Genomic DNA, 26,115 nt, shown 5'->3' on the forward strand with positions numbered 1-26,115 from the left:
CCTGACTGCGCTGTGAGAAACACAGCTTGGGGGCCAATGGCAGACATAGCGGGAGTTCAGAAGCAAGGAACAGTGTTTGGGAAGAAAACAGTAGTGGTGGGGGTGAGAAGACAGGTGTTGGCTACATTTAGAACCAAACTCGAGAAAAGAAAGCAGCACCAAGGACTGGGGATGCAATAAGAAATTATTTAAGAATTTTAAGTATCTAAGAATTAGGATGCCTATTTGGGCCACAATATAAGGCATTAACAACCTCATCTTTCTGTATAGAGACCACCACACAGAGCGTATGCTAAGTGAAATAAGTCATAGATAAAAAGACAACCACGTGATCTCACTGATGTGTGGGTTCTTCAGCACAAAAAATACAAGTTCATAGATACAGAGAATAGACTGGAGGTTGCAAGGGTGTGGGTGGGGGTGAAGGAGGTCAAAAGTCCCACACTTTCAGCTATAAAATAATTAAGTCCTGGGGATATGATGTACAGCATGGGGACTCTAGTTAATGATACTACATGGTATACATGAAAGTTGCTAAGAGAGTCATCTTCCAAGTTTTCATCATAAAAAAAAAAATTCCTAACTATGTATGCTGACAGATGTTAACTAGACCTATCGTGGTGATCATTTTGCAATACATACAAATTATCAAATCATTACACTGTACAACCAAAACTAATATGGCAATTATACCTCAAAAAAAAAACAAAAACAAAAGACCACCACAGAGGACAGCGGGAGTCACATGGCATGAAGAAGTCACGTGGCCACTATCCACGTTTCCAACTTGATTTTGTCAACTGAGCGACGAGCTCCAATGGCGGACTCACATCCAGGATGCCTCATCTGGAACCAGACTGCGCGGGCGGCTGGAAAGAAAAGAGCCAAGGTTCTGCGCTCATCCTGCAAGACGAACATCGTTTCCATTTTATTCCTGCCATCCCAGCAGCTCTGACAGTGGACTGGAGGAGGGAGGGGCAGGGAGAAGAGGCCAAGGCAGACATTTCAGCAGCTGGCCCAGAGAGAAAAGAGACACGGACGCTGCCCAGGCCTGGAGTAGTAACGCAGGGAAAGCTGGCGGCCAGGGATGCTCATGGGGACACGGAGATCCTGTCAGGTGTCACGTTTGCAGAGTGTGGTCCTGGAATGTAGCCAGTTGCCTTAGCAACAGTATTTCTATCCAAGGTGATAAATTAGCCTGTTCTTTAACAAATTCAGTTCATTTCTTCCAACAATCAGTGTCCTGGAAATAACAGGAGAACAAGCAAAGCCAACCAGCAGACCAAGAGGGCAAATTACTCACTGGATTTGCACGGAAGTCCCCATGGCGGGAGAAAATGCTGGAGACTGAGGCTGGAGAAAGGGACTATGGTTCAGGAGAGCAAACTGTATCCCAAATTTCAAATTAATTTTTAAAGATTTTATTGAATTATTTGACAGAGAGAGCACAAGCAGGCAGAGTACCAGGCAGAGGGAGAAGGAGAAGCAGGTTCCCCACTGAGCTGGGAGCCTAATGCGGGGCTCCCATGATCTGAGCCAAAAGCAGCTGTTTAACCAAATGAGACACCCAGGTTCCCTTCAAATTGATTAAAAAATAAAAAGCTAATAAAAAGACACTTAAAAATGCCAAATCCCTTTGTGGCCATCGAAATAAATTCACATCATTCTCTATCCCTCTCCTCGCTTTATTTTATAGAACCCAACATTTATCAATTATTTGACTTCTGCTCTTGTCTGTTCCACTATACTTTGAGCTTCTTGACAGCAAGGGATCTGTTTCATATCCCATTTTATCCCCAGAAATAGAAATATGCCTGGAATATTACAGGCCCACAGTAATATTATCAAATGAACAGATTACTATCTCTTCCAGATTTCTAAAAACTCTTGCTAAAGTAATATATATCTTATATGTACATTAAATAATAGATATATATACATACATTTTATATAGATATATTCCCTAATAGGGGAAACTAGAGGCATTTTCAGAAACTAAGTTTAAGTCAAGAATCATCACATTACTTCTATTTAAAATTATTTTGGATGCATTAGTCAATACAATTGTTAAAAGAAATTTGGTAAAAAATGAAAAGGAGGTAAATGGTCACTATTTGCAACAGATAAGTCTGTATACTTGCGTAACCCAAGAAAATCAACAAAGAAACTACCACAAATAACAATAGAATGTATTTACATTTTGGGGACTAAATTCAAACCACCAAAAAGAAGAGACTTCCTTTTCACAAGTCACCCAGTCAGGTAGAAAGTATAACAGGAAAAAAATCCCACTTGCAATAATTACAAAAGGGACAAAATTAACAATTAGAACAAACTTGCAAAATCCATATGCTTTAAAATCTCCAGAGGGACACAAAAGAATACAATGTGAGATGAAAAAATGGACAAACCACTCCTCTCCCATTCAAATTCTTTTCATTTTTTAATACTTACTTTTAAGTAAGCTCTAGACCCAGTGTGGAGCTCGAACTCACAACCCCGAAATCAAGAGTCGCATGCTCCACCAACCGAACCCACCAGGCACCTCCCTCAAATGTCAATTCTTAAATAATGCATAAATCTGATGCAATCCTAGCAAAAAAGGTGACAGGGTAGTGGGAGCCAAGAGATTTTTTAAGACCTAAACAAGCTGCCTCTAAAGTTCTTATGGAAAACAATCATCCAGGAATGGCTGAAATGAACTGGCCCTAAGTTCAATCGGGCTATACAGGCCTTCCCAGATCCCAGCACATTCTAAAGCAACAACACCTAAAATATCATAGCATGAGTAGGCCGGCAAATCAATGGAAAAAAGGGAGAGAGAGAGAGACCAGAGATCCACCCAAGTAGTTAAATTAACTAAATTAGTATGCAACGTAGATGGCATTGCCACATCGGTAGGGAAAAGATGGGCCATTCAATAACAGTGGTGAAAATGAATTTGTAAAGGAAGAAAATGCAGATGGATGCTTCTCTCCCTCCTCACACCAAATAAACTCCAGAACAAAAATTCAAATGTAAACTATAAATATAATTCTTTAAAAAAATTTATTTCTTTTAGAGAGAGCACAACTAGGAGGAGAAGAGGGCAAGAATCCCAGGCAGACCCCATCCACAGCACAGAACCTTACATAGGGCTCGAATCCACGACCCTTGAGACCATGAGCTGAGCTGGGAGCTCATGGAGTCAGATGCTTAATTGACTATACCACCCAGGTGCCCCAACATACAACATAACTTTTTAAAAATATTAAAACAGGGGCACCTGGGTGGCTCAGATGGTTAAACATCTGCCTTTGGCTCAGGTCATGATCCCAGAGTCCTGGAATCAAGCCCCACATCGGGTTCCCTGTTTAGGAGGGAGCTTGCTTCTCCCTCTGCCTCTCTCTCGCTCTCTCTGTTTCTCATGGGTAAGTGAATAAAATCTTTTTTTTAAATATTAAAACAAAGATAAAACAGTGATAGAAATGTTCTAAAACTGGACTGCAGCCATATTGCAGAACTATATAAATTTATTTGACTACACTGAACTGTACATTTGAAAGAGTGAATTTTCTGGTATGGAATAGACCTCAATAAACATATTTAAAAATGAAATCATGGGGCGCCTGACTGGCTCAGTGGGTTAAGCCTCTGCCTTCAGCTCAGGTCATGATTCCAGGGTCCTGGGATCGAGCCCTGCATCAGACTCTCTGCTCAGAGGGGAGCCTACTTCCCTCTCTCTCTCTGCCTACTTGTGATCTCTCTCTCTCTCTCTGTTAAATAAATAAATAAAAATTATTAAAAAAAAAAAAAAGAAATCATGTCATTTTGAAGACATAGTTATTATTTAATAATCCTAAAGGAGAAAAGAACATTTTTAATTATGATACAGAGCTCCAAATCTCTAAGGATTGGTAATTTGACCAGATAAAACTCAAAAATTTCAACACAGAATATACACATAATTCAAAGGCCAACTGACAAATTAGGAAAGATGAATTTCCTTAATATATAAATAGCTTCTAGAAATCAATAAGGAATACATACGAAACAAAAATGGGTAAAGAACAGGAACAGTTATCAGAAAAGGAAATACAACTGTTCCTACAGACATTAACTGATGATGTTCCACCTCACTAAAAATAAGAGAAATTAAAATTCTGAAATACCATTTTCCCCCTGGCCAACTAGCAAACGCAAAAAAGCTTGATAACATGGCAAGTCCCCAGGGTGTAAAAGAAACTGTCATTCCCACATCTCACTGGGGATGGTGTAAATGGTCCCATCAAGTAATTCTCCATTCATGATCCACTCCTAAGGATCCACCTTAACTTTTATTAAATAGCACATGGACATAGATTTTTCCCTTCAGCATGGTCTGTGAGAGCAAAAACAAACAAACAAACAAACAAAAAATGAGAAACACCCTAACCTGTTCATCCAGAGTGCCGGGAGTGGAGATGTCAGGTGACAAGGAGATCAGGACAACAGGCCAAACCGAAAGGAACAATTCAGCCTTTATCTACTTACTTTAATAGTATAGACAGGAGGCAAAACAGGAAAAGAGAGCATTTTCCCTCATACAACAGCCAAGGTGAGGGTCTAACCCATCAGTGTAGCTGGTGGAGGAGGTAACCTGGGGCCGGGGGTGGGGTAGTGGGCAAAGATCAGAAAAGGACTGAAGACCGAGTTGGAGTGCAGAGGAGTGTCCTTCAGGCCTCCTCCCTCAGGAGTAGATCTCCACAGAAGTGCCTGGGAAGCAGGTCCTTAGTCAGGGCCCCTCCGTAAGGCAGGCCCCTAAGGAGGGACCATGGCCAGCAACACAGACACAGGTCAGTGCATGACTGGTCCCTGGTCCTTGACAGCAACTCCCTCCAGACCGTGCATCCAGGCTGGTGTGGGAAGACAGCTTTCCCCCCCATAGGGCCTGCCAGGGAAAGCCTTTCTAATGGCCTGTGGTCAGGTCTGAAAGATCACACACAAAATTTTGGACAAGAGCAGACTCTTCCAATAGAGGAATCCTAAAGTATGTCATGGCTTATCCATACAGAAGAGTACTCTGTGGACATTAAAAAGAACAAGTTCTTGTATGCGTGGATACAAAGCCATCTCCAAGTAGAAGAAAGCAAGGTTCCTGACAGGATATAACAAGTATTTACCAATGTATATAACACATTACAGTGGGTCTTTTTTTTTAAACAAGACTTTTCTCATAAAATAAGAATATACATATAAGCACATATAAATATGTGCCAACACATGTATAGAACACACAAAAAGCAGATAGCAGTAGTCACCTTTGGTCACAGTAGGAACCGAGGAGAGAGGAGTAAGTAAGACCTTTGACAACATACGACCAACACCCATCTCTATAGAATAGACATGTACCTTCTAAATCTGATCTCATGTGTACTTATTAACGATTCAAAACTCTGATTTGTTTAAAGGAGTTAACATGGAAACTACTTCTGAATAAAAGTAAACAGATGGCAAATCTCAAGTCACCAGGTTCTTATCACACACACAATTCAAATCCCAGCTACCCCCCCCCCCCCCAGCAGGGGCTGGAAGGTGGCTTTCCCCTCATCCAAATTCTGGTTCTTAAATTATCTCTATCAACAGACTCCAAACAGAGTTTAATACAACGGTCACATCTCACAAGTTGGTCTATAAATCCTTGTAGAATCTCAAATGAGAGGCACTGTGTAATTATGAGGTATGACTGCTGTGATTTATGTGCCCAAATGTTAGTAAATTCTAAATAACATGCCTTACTGTGATAATTTCTCTGCCAGTGAGAAATCCTTTCCTCCCCTTCTCACTTCCTGAGTGTTAACCTGATAGATGTTTATTCTGGAGACATGCTGGATCAGTTACACAATAGGAAAGAAAGAAAGAAAAAGCAAAGAAAGATTTCCCCAATAGTAGCATGTCAGGACAATTATTTTTATGTTAGAGACAAAAATCTGTGCTCAAATGATGGAAGTTGTATTTTTGTTCTCCCAAAATACAGGGCTGCAGTTTTTATTTATTTTTACGATTCTTATTTCATCCCTACTGGACAACTAGTGTAAATCACATGTTTTACATTGGAATCGCTCCTATATAAGGAATAAGGAATATATTACATAAAGAATTCCTCTGAAAATAAAAATAGAGCAATGTTTCTTCATAGACTTATTTTAGAACTATATTCTTACACTGGGAGAGTAATTAAGCAAAAAATGCAAGTAAATGGAGGGAAGAATAAGCCGAAAGAAATCCTACTGTGTCCTTTTCACTGTGACTTCAAGCTTTGATTTAAAGAAAGCTGTAGCGTCTTTGAGCCGATGACCCAGACCGGTGCCTTCTTTTGTAAGTGGGGCAAAGGTCATCGCAGATGCAGTGAGTTATGATGAGGTCATCTTGGACTTGGTGGCCCCTAAGTCCAGTAATAGTGGCCTCATAAAGGTTAGGACAGAGGCACAGACACACTGGGAGAAGGTCATGTGAAGGAGTCAGATGCTGGAGAAATGCATCTGTGAGCTAAGCAAGGCCAAGGACCACCAGCTGTCACCAAAGGCAGGAATAAGCATATCCTCCCTGCAAGCCTCCAGAAGGAGCCAGTCCTGCCATATATTCTGCTTTCAAACTCTGAGCCTCCAGACTTGTGAGACAATAAATTCAAGTGAAGTCACGCCATGTGTGGTACCTTTTGTGGCAGCCTTAGGAAACCAATAAGAATCCAAATCCTGCAAGCAAAGGACCACGTAAGGGATATGGGGCCATTTTATCTCCACTAATATATGTAAGACACACAAATGTCTAACTTGGTAGATTAAAGATGGACGCAAAATGTCACTACTCCAATTAAGGCGTAGGATCTCTATCTCTACCCCTTAAATCCAGGCAGGTTCTGTGAGCCAAAAATATGGCAGGAATAACAAAGCACGCATTTCCAGACAACTTCCACTTCCTGTCTTCAAAACACTTGATCTTGCGGTTGTGAGCTACCACAGAAGTCTGAAGGCACCATGCTAGAGAGCCCTGTGGAGAGGCCCCAAGACCCATGAAGACAGGGAAGGGCCCTGGCTATCCCAGACCTTCCTGCCCCACACCGCCTTCCCCCCCACCCCCCACCCACCAACCTGAGGCCTCAGAGACAAGTCACTCTGACATGCCCTGACCAAATGGCCCATTTCTCAGCAACCTAAATAACTACAGTTTAAAGCGGTCAAGTTTGGAGATGTTTTGTTACACAATAAATATTCGGGGCTATTTATGACATTCAATCTCTAATACAGAAGTAGAAGTAAAAGATGTTACACTTTAAAAATGAACTACAGAGAGGCGCCTGGGTGGCTCAGTTGGTCATGTGTCTGAGTCTTGATTTCGATTCTGGTCATCAATCTCAGGGTTGTTCTGCTCCACGCTCAGCAGGGAGTCTGCTTCTCTCCCTCCCCCTCTGCCTCCACCCCTCCCCACGCTGCTCTGTGCATGCTCTCTCTCAAATACATAAATAAATATTTTTTTTAAATGAACTAGAGAAAATGTAGGGGTTCAAATCCCCAGTTAATGAATAAGTCATAGGGCTGTAATGTACAGCATAGTGATGACCATTAATAAAGTGTATCCTTATCTGAAAGGAGGTAAGAGAATGAATCTGCAAAGTTCCCATCACAAGGAAAAAATAAATGTTACTAGGTATGGTGATAGATGTTAAATGAACTTCTAGGGTGGTAATTTCGCAATACGTACAAATACCGAGTCATTACACTGGACACCTGAAACTAATGTTATGTCAATTGTACTTCAATAAATAAACGTTTTTCCATGGGGCACCTGGGTGGCTCAGTCGGTTATATGTCTGCCTTTGGCTCAGGTCTGGGATCGAGACCTGCATCGGGCTCCTTGCTTAGGGAAGAGGTTGTTTCTCCCTCTCCCTCTGCCTGCTGCTCTACCTACTTGTGCTCTCTCTCTTGATCAAATAAATAAATAAAATCTTTAAAAACAAAATTAAATAAATAAATGTATGGTTTTTTTCAATAAAAAATTTTTTTAAGTATTTTTTTTTAAAGATTTTATTTATTTGACAGAGAGAGATTACAAGTAGGCAGGGAGGCAGGCAGAGAGAGAGGAGGAGGAAGCAGGCTCCCCGCTGAGCAGAGAGCCCGATGCAGGACTCGATCCCAGGACCCTGAGACCATGACCTAAGCCGAAAGCAGCGGCTTAACCCACTGAGCCACGCAGGCGCCCTTCAATAAAAATTTAAAAAAAAATAAAAACAAAAGGCTTGGAAAGACCCAAATAATGGTATGTGCAAGGCCCTAAGATTCCTGTTCTTGTTTTGCTTTTTAAAGTAAGCTCTATGCCCGGTGTGGGGCTTGAACCTGCAACCCTCGAGATGAACAGTCATATGCTCTACCAACCGAGCCAGCCAGGTGCCCCGCGATACATGGTTTTGATTAGGGCTGGAATCACACATCCTGGAAATTAAATGGAATTTAGGGCTCTCCAGGGCTATTCAGTGTTCAGGCCTCCAGCTGGGTCCAGGGCATAGCTGTCTCACAGCCTTCGTGAGGTAGCTTCAACCAACTTATATGAGATACCATCTACTTGCTATCTCCAAGCAAACCCATGCCTCCCTACCTCTCACAGGTTGGGTCATAATGCTTTACCTTTGTTGGTTTTACATTTACAAAGGGCTTCCATAATATATGTTAACATTTAACCCTGCCCATTATTCACAGAGGAAGGAAGGGGCACTCTTAGATTACAGTCTGTGCCCAGGAGCAGAGCTCCTTATCTATCACGAGGCTGCGTGCTGCTGTAGGACTTTGTATTGGAAGAACAAACCCTGAAAAGGAGGGGGAAAGACACTAAGGGGTCATCATCTGAGGCATTCTTCTGAAGGCACTCCCTTTCCTCTAAGACCCCAAATTCCACCAGTTCTGGTTATTCAGTGCCCAGAATATGCCATGACCTTTCTAGAAGAATGTTTCTAGCCATGCAGGAGTCATCGGTTCAAATTGAAGTGCATCATATGTAAATTATTGAAGAAGTGGTCATTAGAGAAGATTGGTTAATAGATTGCTACACTAATTCATGGGAAAGTTTTTTTTTTTTTACTTTTTTTTTTAATTATTTATTTTCAGCGTAACAGTATTCATTATTTTTGCACCACACCCAGTGCTCCATGCAATCCGTGCCCTCTATAATACCCACCCCTGATTGTTTTTCAGTGTCCATAGTCTCTCATGGTTCACCTCCCCTTCCAATTCATGGGAAAGTTTTTTAAGATACTGTGAAGTTCAGAACACTACTATAGGTACTCTGAGGGATGAAATACAGAATAATAAATAATCCCTTCTCCAAAAATCTTACAATGTAGCAGGAGATCCTCCAGTAGGGAGGGGAAGATTTTGGAAACAGAGTAGCTCTGGAAAGCAAAGAACAGTGATATAAATAAATAACCCTTCCTAGAAGATGGATGTGATATCTACTTGGAGATGTTTATTTGGTTGCATTAGGTACGGGGATGGGTAAGTTGAACACGAAGCAGGATAGATGAGCTGTTTAGTGGCACGTCCTACAGCTAAGATGTTCAGTGGATAATACATAACTGCTCCATGCAGATGTCATATGAATTTTTCAAAATAGATAAGATGGCCCTAGGGCTGTGTTTAAAAAGAAAAAGAATACAAGACGCTGATAAGCCAAAAAAGACACAAATAAATGGAAAGATATTCTATGCATATGATTGAAGAAAAAAGTATTGTTGAGATGTCCCTACCACCCAAACAATCTACAGTTTCAATGTAATTCCTTTCAAGATTTCAATGGCATTTTTCACAGAAATAGCCCAAATAGTTCTAAAATTTCTATCGAACCACAAAAGACTTTGTACAGCCAAAGTGATCTTTAGAAGGACGGTGTTCCCTGATTTCCAAGTCCATTACAAAGCATCAAAATTGTCTGGTATTGGCATAAAAACAGACACATAGGTAGTGGAAGAGAATACTGAGCCCAGAAATAAACTCACAGCTATTTGATCAATTAGTTTACAACAAAGGCGCCAAGAATATATACTGGGGAAAGGACAGGCCCTTGAATAAATTGTGCTGGGAAAACTGGACAGCATGGACCAAAACAATGAAGAATAAAGCATGACTACTATCCTAAACTAAACAGAAAAATTAACTCAAAATGTATTAGACTTAAACATAAGATCTGACACCATAAAATTCCTAGATGAAAAACAAAGGTGCTAATAAGCTCCTAGACATCAGTCTTGACAATGATTTTTTAATCTGATACCAAAAGCAAACAAACTACTGGGACTACGTCAAGCTAAAAAGCTTGTAGACAGCAAAGTAAACCATCAGCAATAAAAGAAAAGGCAACTTACTGAATGGGAGAAAGTAACTGCAAATCACATATCTGATTAGGGGTTAATATCTAAAATATATAAAGGACCCATACAACTTAATCATTTAAAAAAATCCAATTAAAAAATAGGCAGAGGATCTGAATTTCTCCAAAGAAGATATATATATATAGCTAACAGGCACATGAAAACATGTTAAACCTCACTCACCATCAGGAAAATGCAAATCAGAAACCACAGTGAGGTATCATCTGACACATGTTAGAATAATCATTATCAAGCAGACAAGTGTGTTAGAGAGGATGTGGAGAAAAGGGACACCTTTTGTGCTCTTAGTAAGAAGGTAAGCTGGTGCAGCCACTGTGGAAAACATCATAGAAGTTTCTCCAAAGAATTAAAAATAGAACTACCATATGATCTAGCAATTCCACTCCTATTTATCTAAAGAAAACAAAACTACTAACTCAAAAAGGTTTCTGCATCCCCAGATTCACTGCAACATTATTTACAATAGCCAAGATACAACAACCACCTAAGCGTCTATTGACGAGTAGATACATATCATAAATATATAATGGAATAATATTCAGCCATAAAAAAGAACAACATCTTGGCATTTGTGACAAAATGAATGGACCCTAAGGGCATTATGCTCAATGAAATAAGTCACACAAAGAAAGACAACTATTATATGATCTCACCTATATGTGGAATCTTTAAAAAAACAAAACAAAACAAAAAAACAGGCTCATAGATAAACAGACTAGTGACTGCCAGAGGCAGGGGGTGGGGAGTAGGAGAAATGAGTAAAGGGGGTCAAAGGGTACAAACTTCCAGTCATAAAATAAATGAAGTCATGAGACGTATTATACAGCTTGGTTAACTACAGTTAACCTGTACTGCACAGGCACCTGGCTGGCTCAGTCAGAAAAGCATGTGACTCTTAATCTCAGGGCCATGGGCTCAAGTCCCAAATTGCGTGTATAGATTAAATAAACTTAAAAAAAAAAAATACTGTACTGCATATTTAAAAGTTGTTCAAAGAGTAGACCTTAAAAGTCTTCATCACAAGAAAAAGAAACATCCCATTAGGTATGTATGGTGTCATCTCTTAACTAGACTTATTGTCACAATAAGTCACAATACATACAAACATGTCACATGTCACAATATATACAAACATCAAATAATGCTGTACCAAGAAACTAATATAATGATTGTCAATTATGCCTCAATTTAAAAAATTTTTAAAAAGAGTAGTTCAAATATTAGTACATAGAGACCTAATCCCCCTCGACAGCTGGTAGAATTGAATTAATGAGTTTTGAAGAAGGTAATATACAAAAAGTTAAATTGTGGGGCTATAAAATAGGAAAATTCTATATTCTGCACAAATAGAGAGAACCTAGACTATGTAGGAGTAGATCCTGAACCATGATGTCAGAGATTGAAGTAAATCTGATTTCAGTAATATGTTTTAGTTTTGTTAACATGAGACTAATTTATAAATCAACTTTATTGAGACTCTACAATAAAACAAACCCAATTTAAGTATATTTCAGTAACTGATAAATTTATCTAGCTATGTAATCACCACCACCATCAAGATATAGAACACTTCATCACTTGAAAAATTCCATTCCCCTGCCCCGACCCCTCAAATAAATGACTGAGGGAAAATTCAGATCAAAGCAACTAAAATGATCATGGTCATGTTGGGGGCGGCAAGAAAGAGGTGGCTAGAGAAGGTGGGTAGCTGGCTCAGTTGGAAGAGCACATGACTCTTGATGTCAGACTCATGAGTTTCAAGCCCTACATTGGGTATAGAGATTACTTAAAAATAAAATCTTTAAAAAAAAGGGGGGGGGTTGGGAGGGTATCTGGGTGGCTCCGTCAAGCATTTGCCTTTGGCTTAGGTCATGATCTCAAGATCTGGATCAACCCCCAAGTCCACTGGCTCCTGAGTCTGCTTCTCCCTCTCCCTGTGCCCCTCCCCACCCAGCTCATGCTTGCTCTCTCTCTCTTCCCACCCCCCCAAAATGAATAAAATCTTTAAAAAAAAAATACTAGGAAGAATTGTTTCTTAAAAGGGGGTGGGTAGTTAAGGATACTCCTGTAATTAACCTACAACTTTGAAATACGCAAATACCTAACAGGGGTTGGAGAAGGGAGTAACCACAGTGCCTTACTTCTTCTACTACCATGAGCCTCTAAGAAAAGAACCACATCCTCCACAGAAATCACCAAGAATAAGATCACAAAACACACAAGTTCTGAGGGGGGCTTGAGTACCAAAGGAAGAATCTGGCCAACTTCCCCCTTTGTCTACTCACTCAATACCCAAAATGTATTATTATCTCAAGGCTGTAGAGCACTTACAGAAAGGCTTCTTGTATTAAATTGCCACATGAAGTGAAAACAGACTGAAGTCTTTAATGTCACAGAACTACTGTGACATAAAATAATCTGCCAATTAGCTTCCTTTTGATTGTAAATCTTCACTAGTATCTGAACCATGAATTTTCTGTGAACCTGAGACACGCAGAGATAGACAGAGCTTCCCTCATTATACATATAATCTTGTTCTTCAATATTCTAATCACAGGTGGAAAAGTTTGTGAGGCATATATTCAGTCAACCCAGAGGATGAATCCAAGCGGGACTCTCCCAGGGGTCCTGGTGGCTTTGGAGCCCAGAAGGTAGAGGTATATATGAAGGAAAAGCCAGTTGCCACTGGCCTTACATCTGGCGAATTCCTAGCACCGTTAACTATTGTAGTACCGAATAATTTTCATATTAGCTTAACCAACCACCTAGACTCTCAAATCCCTGGCCAACAGCCAGGGCTACATTCCATCCCCCATATCAGAGACCCAGCACTGGGCCCACAGTGGGCACAATAACCAAGCATGGGATGACTGGTGGTAGTCAAACTCTTCGCTTTCCAGAAACAGGCTCAGGGGTCTCAGGGGACAGACACACACAGTAAGACTACAAGGGAGTGACAGTCTACGATGCTTATGATGATTAATTTTGTGTTCACTTGGCTGAGCCATGGTGCACAGATATCTGTACAAACTTTATTCTGGATGTTTTTGTTAGAGGGTCTTTGGTGGACTTTGAACAAAGTAGACCGTCCTCCATAATGTGAGTGGGCCTCATCAAACCAGCTGATGACCTGACTAGAACAAAAAGACTAACCCCCACCCCTGAGCAAGAGGACATTCTGCTAGGAGATGGCCTACACACTTGAACTGTAACACTGCCTCTTCCCTTCGTCTCCAGTCTGCCAGCGTATCCTCTAGATCCTGGATTGGCCAGCCTCCACAATCACATGAACTAGTTCCTCAAACTGCTCTCACTCTGTGTACATAGAGCTAACCTTTGAATAACACAGGGGTCAGGGGTGCTGACCCCCTACACAGCAGAAAATCCACGTGTAACTTTTGACTCCCCAAAACTTTACTAATAAACTACCATTGACCAGAGGCCTCATCAATAGGCAATTAACACATATTTTGTACATTTTATATATTATATACCATATTCTTACAATAAACTAGAGAAAAATTGTTATTAAAATCATAAAAATGTTTACTACTATACTGTGTTTATTGAAAAAGTCCACATATAAGTGGGCCCATGCAGTTCAAACCCATGTTGTTCAAGGATCCATATACACATACATCTACACACACCCCCAGCCCCAGTGGTTCCACTTCTCTGGAGAATCCTGACTAACACGCCATAGTAGCTCTCACAGGAACCTCTGGGAGGTTGCCATTTTGTGACTTAGCTGCTTATACTCGATTGGCAGCAGTTAATTTCTCTACCTCTTGACACCTGTGTGCTTCCCATTCATGCCCTGAAAGCGTGGTGAATCTCACTATGGAGCTCCCACTTAAGTCCACCTCAAGTTCCAATGGCCAGACTACAGGACAAGGCTGATTGCTGGTCTGAAGAGCTTTGGCCGGGATGGCAAAGTCCTACGGCACAAAACTCGGGAAGCTGGCCCACATGAACTACTCAAACCTCACCCCTCTTTATTAAACTGGCAAGACGATAGCACCCAGGGTTTCCATCAAACCCTCATCTGACTGTTTCTGTGAAGTGTTCTACAGATGTGATTAAAACCCATAAGCTGTTGACTTTCAGTAAGAAAGACTACCTACATAAATCAAGGTGGGCCTGATTTCCTCTGTGAAGCAGTAGCAATTTTATGTGGAGATCCTCACTTCAGACAGTGTCTGAGGGTTCCCGTCTGCCCTGTGATCTTGAACCTACCGAGAGAGGACCCAAACTTGCCCACGAGCCAATTCCTTGCAAATAATATCTTAATATGGATCTCCTACTGGTTCTGTTTCTCTGGTTGAACCCTGGCTGCTACACTTCTTTTTGTCTTACCCTCATTCTGCCTCAGTTTCCCATCTGTAAAAACAGAGACAACAACAATAGTATCTACTTCACAGGGTTGACCTGAAGATAATGCAAGGAGAGCAGAGCTTTGGTACTGGGCACAGAGTGAGGTCCCCATAAGTACAAAATATCAACGTCCACATAACTCACTATTGCTGATGAATCAATCCATGTCTTTCAGGAAGGAGTTCATACATTAGTGGGGAGATTAAGAAAAATAATTATAACAAAGATATCTGTTAATAATGTAGGTAGACATAAAGTGCACCAAGGATTAAGAAAAGAACTACCCAAGCATGCCTGGGGCATAATAGAAAGTGGTCTCCACAAGTACATAATACAGCTGGGCCAAAATCCCCATTGCTCCTGCTCTGGAACTGTGAGTCTCCCAAAAATATGCTACAGAGCAAGAAATTCCCTCTTCAGCAAAAGGTTTTAACCAAATCAGTGGAGGAGTGTTTGCCAATGTCTAGGATTCCCTTCATGGAGAATCATTCATTTACTCAAATTTTTATTGAGCACCCACTATGTGCTAGGTGCTGTCCTAAGGGCTGAGGAATAAAGAGGTTAAGTAAAAACAACAATCACCACCACCACCACTTCTATATGGAGGGACAAGAAATGTCAGATAATAAATAAGTAAATGCCTAATCCCCAAATGTACCAAAGTAATAAAAGAGTCTGACAAGAGACTCAAGCGAGAGCCCCACATTGGGTGGACCCTATTTTACAGATGGGAATTGAGGTCTAAGACAAAGAGGTATAGCAGCCAGGGTTCAACCTGAGAAATAGAACCAGTAGGAGATCCGTATTAAGAGATTTATTGAAAGGAATCAGCTCATGTGCAAAAAAAGGAGAATTGACTGAAAGAAAAGTGGAATTGGCATTACAACCAGGTAGGCCGAATTTAGCTTTCAACAAAGCAAACGCTCACGGCGAGGAATGCTCCTAACTTTCTGGGAGACCAGGCAGTTAGGTCTTCTGTGGTTAAGTCTGCGTTCAGCCTCCCCCCTTGCTAATACTCCAGCGAGTATCCAGACCTGAGCCAGCTGAGACACCAGACCATTCTTCTTCCAGAGCAGCAGATTGGGAGACAAGTTGAAGGTTGACTGGGGACACTATCTCATCATTTTGCTTGTGTTACTGTTCACCTGAAATGCTATTACCGCCAAAATCTGGTGACTCTGAACAGAGGACCTCCAAGGTATTTCGTGGATCACCCAAACGTTTGTTTCAAATGGCAGAGACACAGAGCCTGATGAAAGGTTGCCCCAGTAGTCGTAAATCCTCCCCCTATTCCAAGTCAACTTGTTTCATCATCATCAATGCCCAGCTTACCTTCCAAAGTAAATCTGTACTCATAAAGCATTGTTCTTACATGGTAAGGATCTATAGGATTTCTATTCAAATGACACTCTACTGCTTTTAAAACATTGGGAAACAATGACTATCAATTAACTCCACACTACGATTTTTGAAAACTAAAGTCTGGAGAAGACTTATCTTGAAACATGGCAAATTGCTACTAAAAATGTACGCACAGGTTACTTGTCATCATTTATCCAAAAAAGTGCACAGAAGAATTAATTCAGGACTTTTCTTTCTCCAAATAATTGTTCTGCTCACACAAAGGATAAATGCACTTTATCCCCTAAATGCAGTTTCCCCAGTGATGGGATTGCTCACGTTCAATGCTGCCAACACTGACTGCTACCTCGAAATTGATCAGCTAATAAAATTCGTTAGGGAGATCTTTGACAGTTGCTGCTTAGATAGCAAAGGCTATACACGAATCAAGGTTTCTATCCAGGTATTCATGACATCCACGTGCACCAGCATCAACCCAAACCACCCTGAAGGGAGAGAACACTGGGCCGGTATCATTTACAAAGATGGCGCTTTCATTAAAGGGTCTTCCCTTGTATGTGTATTAAATAAATATGCAATTACATGGAGAAACATATATTCACACAGCAGGAACTGCATAAACACATCTGCAATATATTATACTCCAGGAGGTTTATTTAAAACTATATTAAATGACACAGCCTTGATACAGTTTACCTACCCAGCGTAAACCAATGCAATACCCACAGCTCTCTCTTCAAAAGGGTATGTGCCTAGAAGCAAGCTAACAGTAGTGTAAGGGAAAGATAATTCATACATGTCAATAAATTACCACTGAAAGCTTAATTAGAACTTAATTTATGCCTCACACACCCCCATTACAATTCAACAGCATGAATGACCTTTTCCGTCATCCATCTACAGAATCCAGACATGGACTCCTAGTGGAATTAACTGGTTTTTGGGTTTGGTTTTTTTTTTTTTTTTTATCTCTCAAATGTCACAAATGAAAACATTGTTTCGTCAAAAGCATAAGAACCTGAGCTCTACCAAGTTTATTCTGTTTCTCAAATATTTGGTATGTCCAAGCCTCTGACCATATTTGGATTAAGAGAAGTTCATTAGTAGGTACGTTCTTTAGAGAATTTTCAACTCTAATCCAAGGAAGAAAATAGTTAAAATAAAACCCACACATACACACAAATCCATACATGTACATAAAAACATATACAGGCTCTCATGTTTGCAGACACACCAATCATTTCTTTAGTGCTCACTTTCAGGAAACAGTAATGACTTAGGAAAAGAAGAAACATCTTGACTTCCCTACTTTATACTCTTCTGCTCAATTCATGGGTATATGCCTATGTCTATGTATATAACACATGCCGTAGTAAGAACATGTACTAGGGTTGTATTTTTTCAGAAAGCACCTAGCAGGGGCACCTGGATGGCTCAGTGGGTTAAAGCCTTTGCCTTCAGCTCGGGTCATGATTCCAGGGTCCTGGGATCATAGACCCGCATTGGGCACTCTGCTCAGTGGGCAGCCTGCTTCCTCCTTGCTCTCTGCCTGCCTCTCTGCCTGTCAAATAAACAAAATCTTTAAAAAAGAAAGCAAGCACTGAGCAAACAAGAATTTTATAAAAATCACATTGTACTTGTACCAGTGGAACTTGTGCCCATTTAAATAAACATAAGCCTTGTGAAAACCCATTATCATGTCACTAAAGTTAATGTAAGGAAGTGCCATAATTTCAGTCATCGTATACTTAGGTAGCTGAGGGCTCAAATTGATTTTTAAAAATATGTAGAACCTATTTATAAAACAATTCCAGTGGCACATTCAGAGGCTCGCACCATCGTCACTTTCCCCTTAGCCACCCAGACAGGAATACCCACCCATGCACCCCCACTCAGTGCTCTCACTGTCAGAAGAAACCCTGTGGCTACCCGATTCAGCCCTCGACCGTCTGGTCACTATCCACTGTGCATGGGTACCAAGCAATCCAAGAAGACCTCCACATCTGTTTCTAAACCATTCTACCTGCTAGAAAATGGTCCTCAAGTCGGTTTGTCCAACCAACATGCCCAGCAGTTGTGCCAGAGCTAGAAGAGGCAAAGATGAATAGGACATGGCTTTTAGCATAAAAATCCAGTCTGGGCGCCTAGTGGCTCAGACGGTTAAGTGTCTGACTTTGGCTCAGGTTGTGATCTCCAGGTCCTGGGATCAAGCCCCACTGTTGGGATCCACAGTTAGCGGGGAGTCTGCTTGTCCCTCCGTCCCTCCCCACTCACAGCTTGTGCTCATGCACACATGCTCTCTTTCTCAAAGAAACAAAAAATCCAGTCTGGCACATAGTAGGCACTCAGCATCTGTCAGATAGATAGAGGAGAGCAGAGTGAGCAAGCCCACAACAGAGGCAGAACTATCTAAGAAATACAACGCAAGCCACAAACGGGAGGCACATAATTTTAAATTTTCCAGTAGGCCCATTTAAAAGAGTTAAAAAAAAAAGGACAAGGTAAAATGTATTTTAATATCTTCAATTTCACTGAACCTAGAAAATATTTCCATTTTTACAAGCAAGGAGTATTAAAACAGTATTAATGAAACTTTTTACCCTTTCTGGCACTACTTGGAAATCTAGTGTGCCTTTTTACATTCACAGTGCATCTCAGTTCAGACTAGCACATTTCAAGAGCTCATTAGCCGCATGTAAGTGGTGGTTGCCCTAGACAAGAACGCAAGGTACAGAGTATTTCATTCACGGCAGAAAGCTCTCCTAGGCCAACACACCTCCCAACAGAGGGAGACCGTAAGTACATGGTGGGGATGAGCAAGCATGCTGAGAGCAGGACACAGAGATGGACAGACTAGGGAAGGCCTTGTTTGCCGTGCTCAAGAGTACAACCTTTATTCAATGGACAGCAAGGAGTAAGAGGGTGATTGGATGAAAAAAAAAAAAAGCCAGTGGTGATCAATGGTTTAAAAAACACAGATTCATAGGCTATAATCAATCCATGATGAGTAATACTCTTCCAGTTCAAGATAAAATATTAGTAATGGGTGAAATTCAGTATGGTTTTCATAAAACTAAATTTATTCAGTGCATTGAATGGCTATTTAGAGACTACACACCTTGGAGATGGCAGGGGAAGGAGCGTTCAACGTGCTTTTCCGAGATGGTAGTAGCCACAGACTGTCACTATGCTTTAAAAACGCCCTTGCTGGTCAAAATTTAATAGTTGCAGCATCATATTCCTCCCAAAATTCTACTTGTACATTTTAGTTTGCAAGTAAAATCCAAAATTCCAGAACCACCAGTTCTAAACAATTTCTGGACTTTATTAAGAGGGACATAGGGTCCAATGTGCACCTATTATTCTGTATCCTGATTTTCTTATTTCCTACACAAGTCCATGTAGTCATAATGCTTACACAAAACTGCTTCTTTCTCTTTTTTCTTTTTTTGTTTTGAGTAGGCTCCACACCCAACGTGGGGCTTGAACTCATGATTCATGAGATCAAGAGTTATATGCTCTACCAACTGAGCCAGCCAGACGCCCCTCTTACACATGACTTTTTTTTTTTTAAAGATTTATTTATTTGACAGAGAGAAATCACAAGTAGACAGAGAGGCAGCCAGAGAGAGAGAGAGGGAAGCAGGCTCCCTGCTGAGCAGAGAACCCGATGCGGGACTCGACCCCAGGACCCTGAGATCATGACCTGAGCCGAAGGCAGCGGCTTAATCCACTGAGCCACCCAGGCGCCCCTTACACATGACTTTTATCTTAAGTTTCTACCCGGTAATTCAGTATCTGATGTGAATTATTGTTTGTTTTGTCATTTCCATGATGTTGTGTGTTGGACCTATTACTTTATTATTAGGAATAACTTCACCCAAATTAACTTCTTCCTTCCACCCCAAATCCATGGACTAGTTCCTCAGAATATAGTTCTCAGTGGGGAATTTATGGGTCAATGGCCATGAACAGCTTTGTTTTGTGTTTAATTATTACAGATCTTCAGGCTGTAGCAAAAGGACAATATGCAACACTACCAGTATTTCCTAACACCAAAACCTATAATAATGGGCCATAATTAGTTCTGATAATTTAATAGGCAAAGTAGCCCTGATTTTCATTTCTTAAATTGCTAACAGGGATATGCCTGTGTTTCAAATTCCCTATATTCATCTCTCCTGACCACTTCTAGTGAGGATTTTGGGTACTGACCTTTGAGATCTCAATTCTTTATATTTTGGATGATAACCATTTAGTCTTTCAAACTGTCCCATTAACTTCACCCATGCTATGGAATTTCATTTAATATTTATTCTATTGCCTCTGGCCAGGCTATTTTTCTTTTTCTTTTTTTCTTTTTCCTCTTCAAATACTCAGGCACATCTGTCTCCTGTATGACAATTTTCTTCATTGCTTCAGTGGTCCTGTTTATCTTCCCTATACAGCTGGGTTAAAAATGCTATTCCATTTTCCTCTAGTTACTTTATAAAGAAATACAGTGGAATCCAAAGCCAAGGCCTTTATACTCTGAAATTAATATACTTTTAAAACTGCAGAACTTCCTGGTATGAGTGAAATTGTCTCTGATTGTTCCCAAGGTGGATCTGTCCACATCATAAAATGACAGAGATGTCATCAAACAGCTACCATTCTCTAACCAGGAGGGAAGCTGGACAGGATATCAGAGAATCAGAACTTTTAACTCTTCCCTCAGAGGTGTTCAGCACCCCACAACTCTCTCAACTGCCAATGTTGATATATACGTCTCAACAAGCTCACTTAAAATTAGATTTCAGCAAGAAAGATTATCAGCAGACAAAAGTAACAGCCTGAAGAAATAAATGATTACCCAGGAATACAAAAATCAAATCACTATATAACTATGGAGGCATCTTACCTATTTCTCATATAACGAAACCTCACAGGAAATTTCAATAATTGCCCCTCAGGGGTGGAAAATGGAGAGAAAACAATAGGATAAAGAAAAAAGGAGTATACATGTCACTGTTGATGAACTGTAAATCATACTATGTAAGTTTTACTTATCTACACATGAAACATACAGAAAAAATAACCCAAAAGTAAATTCATTGAAAGCTTAAATAATGGTTATCTGAAAGGAGATAGGACTATGGGTAATTCTGATTTTCTTCTTTTGACTTCTTGTGCAATATGTACTTGCATTATATACTCTACATAATTATTTTTACATGCCTATGCTTCAAGAACATACTTTTATTCTTTTAAAAACAACTTCCTAATAATGGAGGAAGAAAAGATTGGAGCACTAAACTGCATCATGTGCTACTAAAAATCAAGCCAAGTTCCTCAACATTTATTCAGGCCACAGCTCATTCCATGCAAACACCCCCACTTTTTCCCCCACATACTCCAGGCTTCCTAGCATCACTTGTAAGAGTAAGTCTATCAGACAGTCATCATAAAAGAATTAGCACAATACCATGAACTTCCAACCTGCCTCTTTTCTATTTTCTTTTCTTTTTTTTTTTTTTTAAGGTTCTCATCTCTAACATACTCGCAAAAATACCCACAGTGAGGTTTACATAAAAGCGACTATGGTGGTGTTGTGGTCAAGTTGTTGGTGGTTTTTCTTTTTTTAAGTCCTTATTTGTTGGATAAATATTAAAGCATTTACTGGCAATGATAAAAATGATATAATATTTATGATTTCCTTGAAATACTTCAGCACAAGAAAAAAAAAAGGTGGTAGAGGGGAAACATGAATGAGAACAACAGAAAGTTGGAACTGCTGGCGCTGAGTGAAGGGTGCCACTCTTCTGTTCTGCTTTGGGTATGAAGGGTTTCTCTAATACAGTTTTTCTTAAGATGCTATGAAAACTGAAAAATACAAGTGCACAACCTTTCCTCATATCATCCAGTGTGTCAAAGTAAAGCTCAGAATGAAACATCATTAAAAAAAAAAAAATCAGGGTGACTATATCAAAGGCAGCATTTGACTCTGTATCTTCTCTTTATTACACAAGACAGAGTACAGGCATGTGTAAATCCATCAGGAAAAATAAGTCTTTCATAGGCATCTACGGATTTGGCTCAGAAGAGGTCAGATTTTCTGTCCTGGGCCAGAGTCAGACCAAGACAGCGGGCAGACCCAGCACTACTTAGCTTGTGACATTTAGAAAAGAAAACGCGCGACGTACTGAGCAATCAGACCCTATGCTAGGAGGCCCACCCTGCACCTCACCACGAGCCAGCGCCCCGCTGAATCCCGCTGGTCTGCCCATAGGCCAGCCGCACATGTCAGGCACCCAAGACCAAGTCTCCACACATGTCAGGCACCCAGGACCATGGTCATTTATTTCATATAGTCCATTCCCGGGGGCAGTGACAAATCATGACATGAACACTAAGAAAGTGGGATTCCCCAAACTGATGACTCCCCAGTGGGTCAAAAGTAAAAACAAAGCATAGTCCTCCATAGGTTCATAAAGCACTCACAGCTGAAAGGCTTTCAAGTGCACAATCACAATGAGCCTCAAATCTCCCTTGAGAGGAGGGGAAGGCCTGGGTTCTTTCCATCCTACAGAGGCAGAAACTCAGGTTCAAAGCTTTGCAAGACTCTCTTCCAAATAAGTCTTCCGATTCGAAGAACAGTGCTCCTTCACAACCCAGCACTCTGCTGAGAGTGGTCTGTGATAGGGAGACCAAGGGAGGCACCTCGTGAGTGAGGCAAGGCCGAAAAAAGGTCTCACACATCCTGAGTTTCAGAACCTCAGTTATTTCCCAGCCACCCTTGACCATGTACTGTCTAGGCTCCACCATGAGCATGGAGACTTTGACTTGACTTCATCTTGTAACCCTGTGTCTGTGGGCTGGCTTTCCCTGCTTTCTAAGCTCTCACAGGTTTCCTGAACGCCTCACTTCACCTCACCTCACACAGAAACAAAAAGATTTTCTCTATAAGCAGGAGGCAAGACCGTCATGGCTGTGTGGCTGGGAGGCAGGCTGGGGGTCATCTCTTCATAATCAAGATGATAAGAGGGAAGGGAAGTTGGCAGCCCAGCAATAGCAGCCCTCAGCGCCCAGGGACCACTCAACCTAGTAGGAGAGCAAAGCCTACCTCTCTGACTTCGTGAAGCTGGCCGGGATACTGACTCTTGGCTCTTCGGGCAGCTGCAGGCGACTTGTGATGCGTGATTGTGACAACACCGGGGGCCCCCGCGCCGAGGTGTCTCTGGCTACAGGGAGACGCAGGATTGGGCGTTCCATGGGGGAGCAAAGTGAGACTGCGGCTTCGGGAACTTGGAGTCGTCTAGAATAAGCAACAGGTGTCAAAACTCAGCAACTGACCTGCAGAACACAGCTAGGGGTTGGCTTCCATTTATCAGGGACCTCTTCTCTTCATCTTTCCCCTTCATCTGCTTAGAGGGATGGAGGAATGGGGGAGGTAATAGCAACACAACGCGTCCAGGTCCCCCAGGCACTTAAAAGAGACAACCACCATTAACTATGCTTCTGACCGTGTCTGCAACCGTGTCCCTTCCCCTCCTCTACTGGGCATGAGAGGCAACTGAGTCTCTCCAAAGGCCACAGACTCATACGGATCTGTGCCTGTGCACAAATTAGCTCCTCTTTCTAGAATGTTCTTACTCTCATGCTGGCAAACAGCAGCGGAACCTTAAGATTCAGGTCCATTTCCTGATGTGGGCAATCCCCTCCCTGTCTGCCACAGCCTCCCTGCTGCTCCTGTTCCCCTGCGGGGAGATTATATCCATTGTACAGCTACCTTCTTAAGAGATTTTTCCAAACTCATCTTTGTATCCCCAAGACCAGGCCCGTCAGGACTGCCTAATCTTTTAGGTTCTTACTAAATGTCTGCTGCGTGACTGGAAGTCCTAAGTTACCCACCAATTAATCCTCATTTGTTAGTGTGGTGTTCTTATTTCATCTTAGAAGAATATATAACCCCAGTAACCATTCAGTGTAGAATAAAGATGGCATTTCAATTTTTGGAGATGAAAGGGCTCAAGAAGTTGGTCTGGAAAAAAAATCTCTGCACTGGAGAAGTGAAAAAAGCAAGGTCCAGAACTGTCACCTAGTAGGCAAAGTTCTGCATCAAAATATGAAAAATGAGTCTTTTTATTGTTATTCACTTAAAATTACTTCTTTTTTGAAGATTTTTAAATTTATTTATTTGCAAGAGAGAGAGAGAAAGAGCAGCAGGGAAGAGTGACAGAAGGAGAGGGAGAAGCAGACTCTCTACTGAGCAGGGTGCCCAATGTGGGGCTTGATCCCAGGACCTTGAGATCAGGAAGGCAGATGGCTAACCAACTGAACCACCCAGGTACTTGTTTAAAACAGAAAAATCCCCCAGAAGAAGACCCACAGAACTAAAAAAGTGGCTACTTATTTGTGGAGAAGCAGAGAATGAAAGAGGGACAGGAAGAGAGACTTTTCCCCCCCAATGGTTTTTTATGTTCCTTCAGTTTGAACCACGTGAACATATTACTTATCCAAAATGTGTTCAATTCTACATACAATTTACATTCTGAATGTTCCTATCCTTCCCTCCAGCTTGAGAGAAGACAGTTACAGGCTATGTTAACTCAGGCCAGCTTCTGAATTTCAGGGTTCACGTATTTACTGAACACCTGCTGTGTGCCCTTGAGAATATCTACTGGGTGGTCTCCAGGAGAAACAGAAGATGTACAAGACAGTCTTCTATCACAGATGCTTACAGTATTGCTGGGGATAGAAGATACACACAGAAACACACACACACACAGAGTAAGGAAGTACAGAGCAAGGTGTTAATTTGGCAACACAGCCAGAAAATGCCAAAGGAGGAGGAAGAGCTTGAGCTGACCTCATCACAGAGAGTGTATGACCTGAAGCCTCAGCAGGACTGGGGGAGGATACCGGGACAGGCAGCAGAGTACAAATCAACCCAGACAAGTCGGCACCTTCAAAGCAGACTTAGCCTCAGGCCCAAGGTAACAGTCAACAGCTCTAAAAGCTGTTAAATGTTACTGATCTGTAATTTTCAAGCTGCCACTGGAGTTGGGAGTGGGGTGGGAGGTAGCACAGAAGTCAGAACTTTGTATCGCCCTGCAACATCAGAGGAGCTTGTAAAAGTTCTCTGGATTGAACTTGGATATAATTAATAGGAAGACAAAGCTGGAATGCAGTGTGTTGCTTTTAAATAACTTTATATACAAGCACTTGGAGAATTTTTCGTCTAAGAATTGCATATACCTTGATCACAATGAAATACAACAGGCATCTACTTTCTGCTTTAATGTTTTCACTTGGAGTGTGGAGGATGAAAGAAGCTATTTCTTTAATCCTTTAATGACCATGAATTTCCCTAAGCATTAAGAGTCTACTGAAAAACATTTTGATTGTTTGGGAGGCTTATTGCCAACCCAAGAAAGGGCAGCTTTTTCACTGGGCTTTTGAGATATACAGCTGAGGTTCCCTCCCCAGCTGTACCAGGCTCTAGCTGTGTTGACTTCAGTCGAGTTATTTAAGCTTTCTTATTAAGCATCAATTACCTAATCTTTAAAAAAGGAAAAATAATATTGAACCTTAAAAGCCATCATGAAGATTAAATTACATCGTGCACATAAAACATTTAGCACATTTAGCACAGTAGGAAACTGCACGGCCAAAGTTTCTTTCCTTCTATCACTTAAACTTGATCAATAAAGGCCATATTGATTTTTTAAATGTTAAGAAGTCACTTAGTTCAAAATCATAAGCAGGGAGCAAACTCCTCCTTTTTTTTTTTTTTTTAACTGGATCAAAGTGGTGATGGGAGTCTGAAATATAATTAAATACTTACTGGAGAGTCTTTATGGTCAGCCACTGCATTGCAAGACTGCAGGGGGAGAAAACAGTTCTAGATGCTGAGAATGAGGACCCATTTGAAGTCAGAGAAGATGACAACTATGGCAGAGAGACGCCTTTGCCTGGAGCACTGTCACTGTAAATGGTAATAA

The 26,115-nt window shown here is 41.1% G+C and overlaps 1 protein-coding gene across 5 annotated transcripts in view; it reads right to left on the reverse strand.

The window, feature by feature from the left end:
• The window catches only part of OSBPL10 (oxysterol binding protein like 10), a 313,824-nt gene that overhangs the window by 132,267 nt on the left and 155,442 nt on the right, over nt 1-26,115 (reverse strand). For 3 of the 5 annotated variants that reach the window (XM_082724181.1, XM_082724184.1, XM_082724183.1), the window contains exon 4: nt 23,235-23,426. The exons of the other annotated variants lie outside the window; for them this stretch is intronic. In XM_082724181.1, coding sequence (XP_082580307.1) covers nt 23,235-23,426 — 192 coding nt within the window. The remainder of the gene's footprint in view (nt 1-23,234; nt 23,427-26,115) is intronic. 5 annotated transcript variants of the gene reach the window in all.

Source organism: Mustela nivalis (assembly GCF_964662115.1).
Source record: "Mustela nivalis genome assembly, chromosome: 1".
Classification (NCBI taxonomy): domain Eukaryota; kingdom Metazoa; phylum Chordata; class Mammalia; order Carnivora; family Mustelidae; genus Mustela; species Mustela nivalis.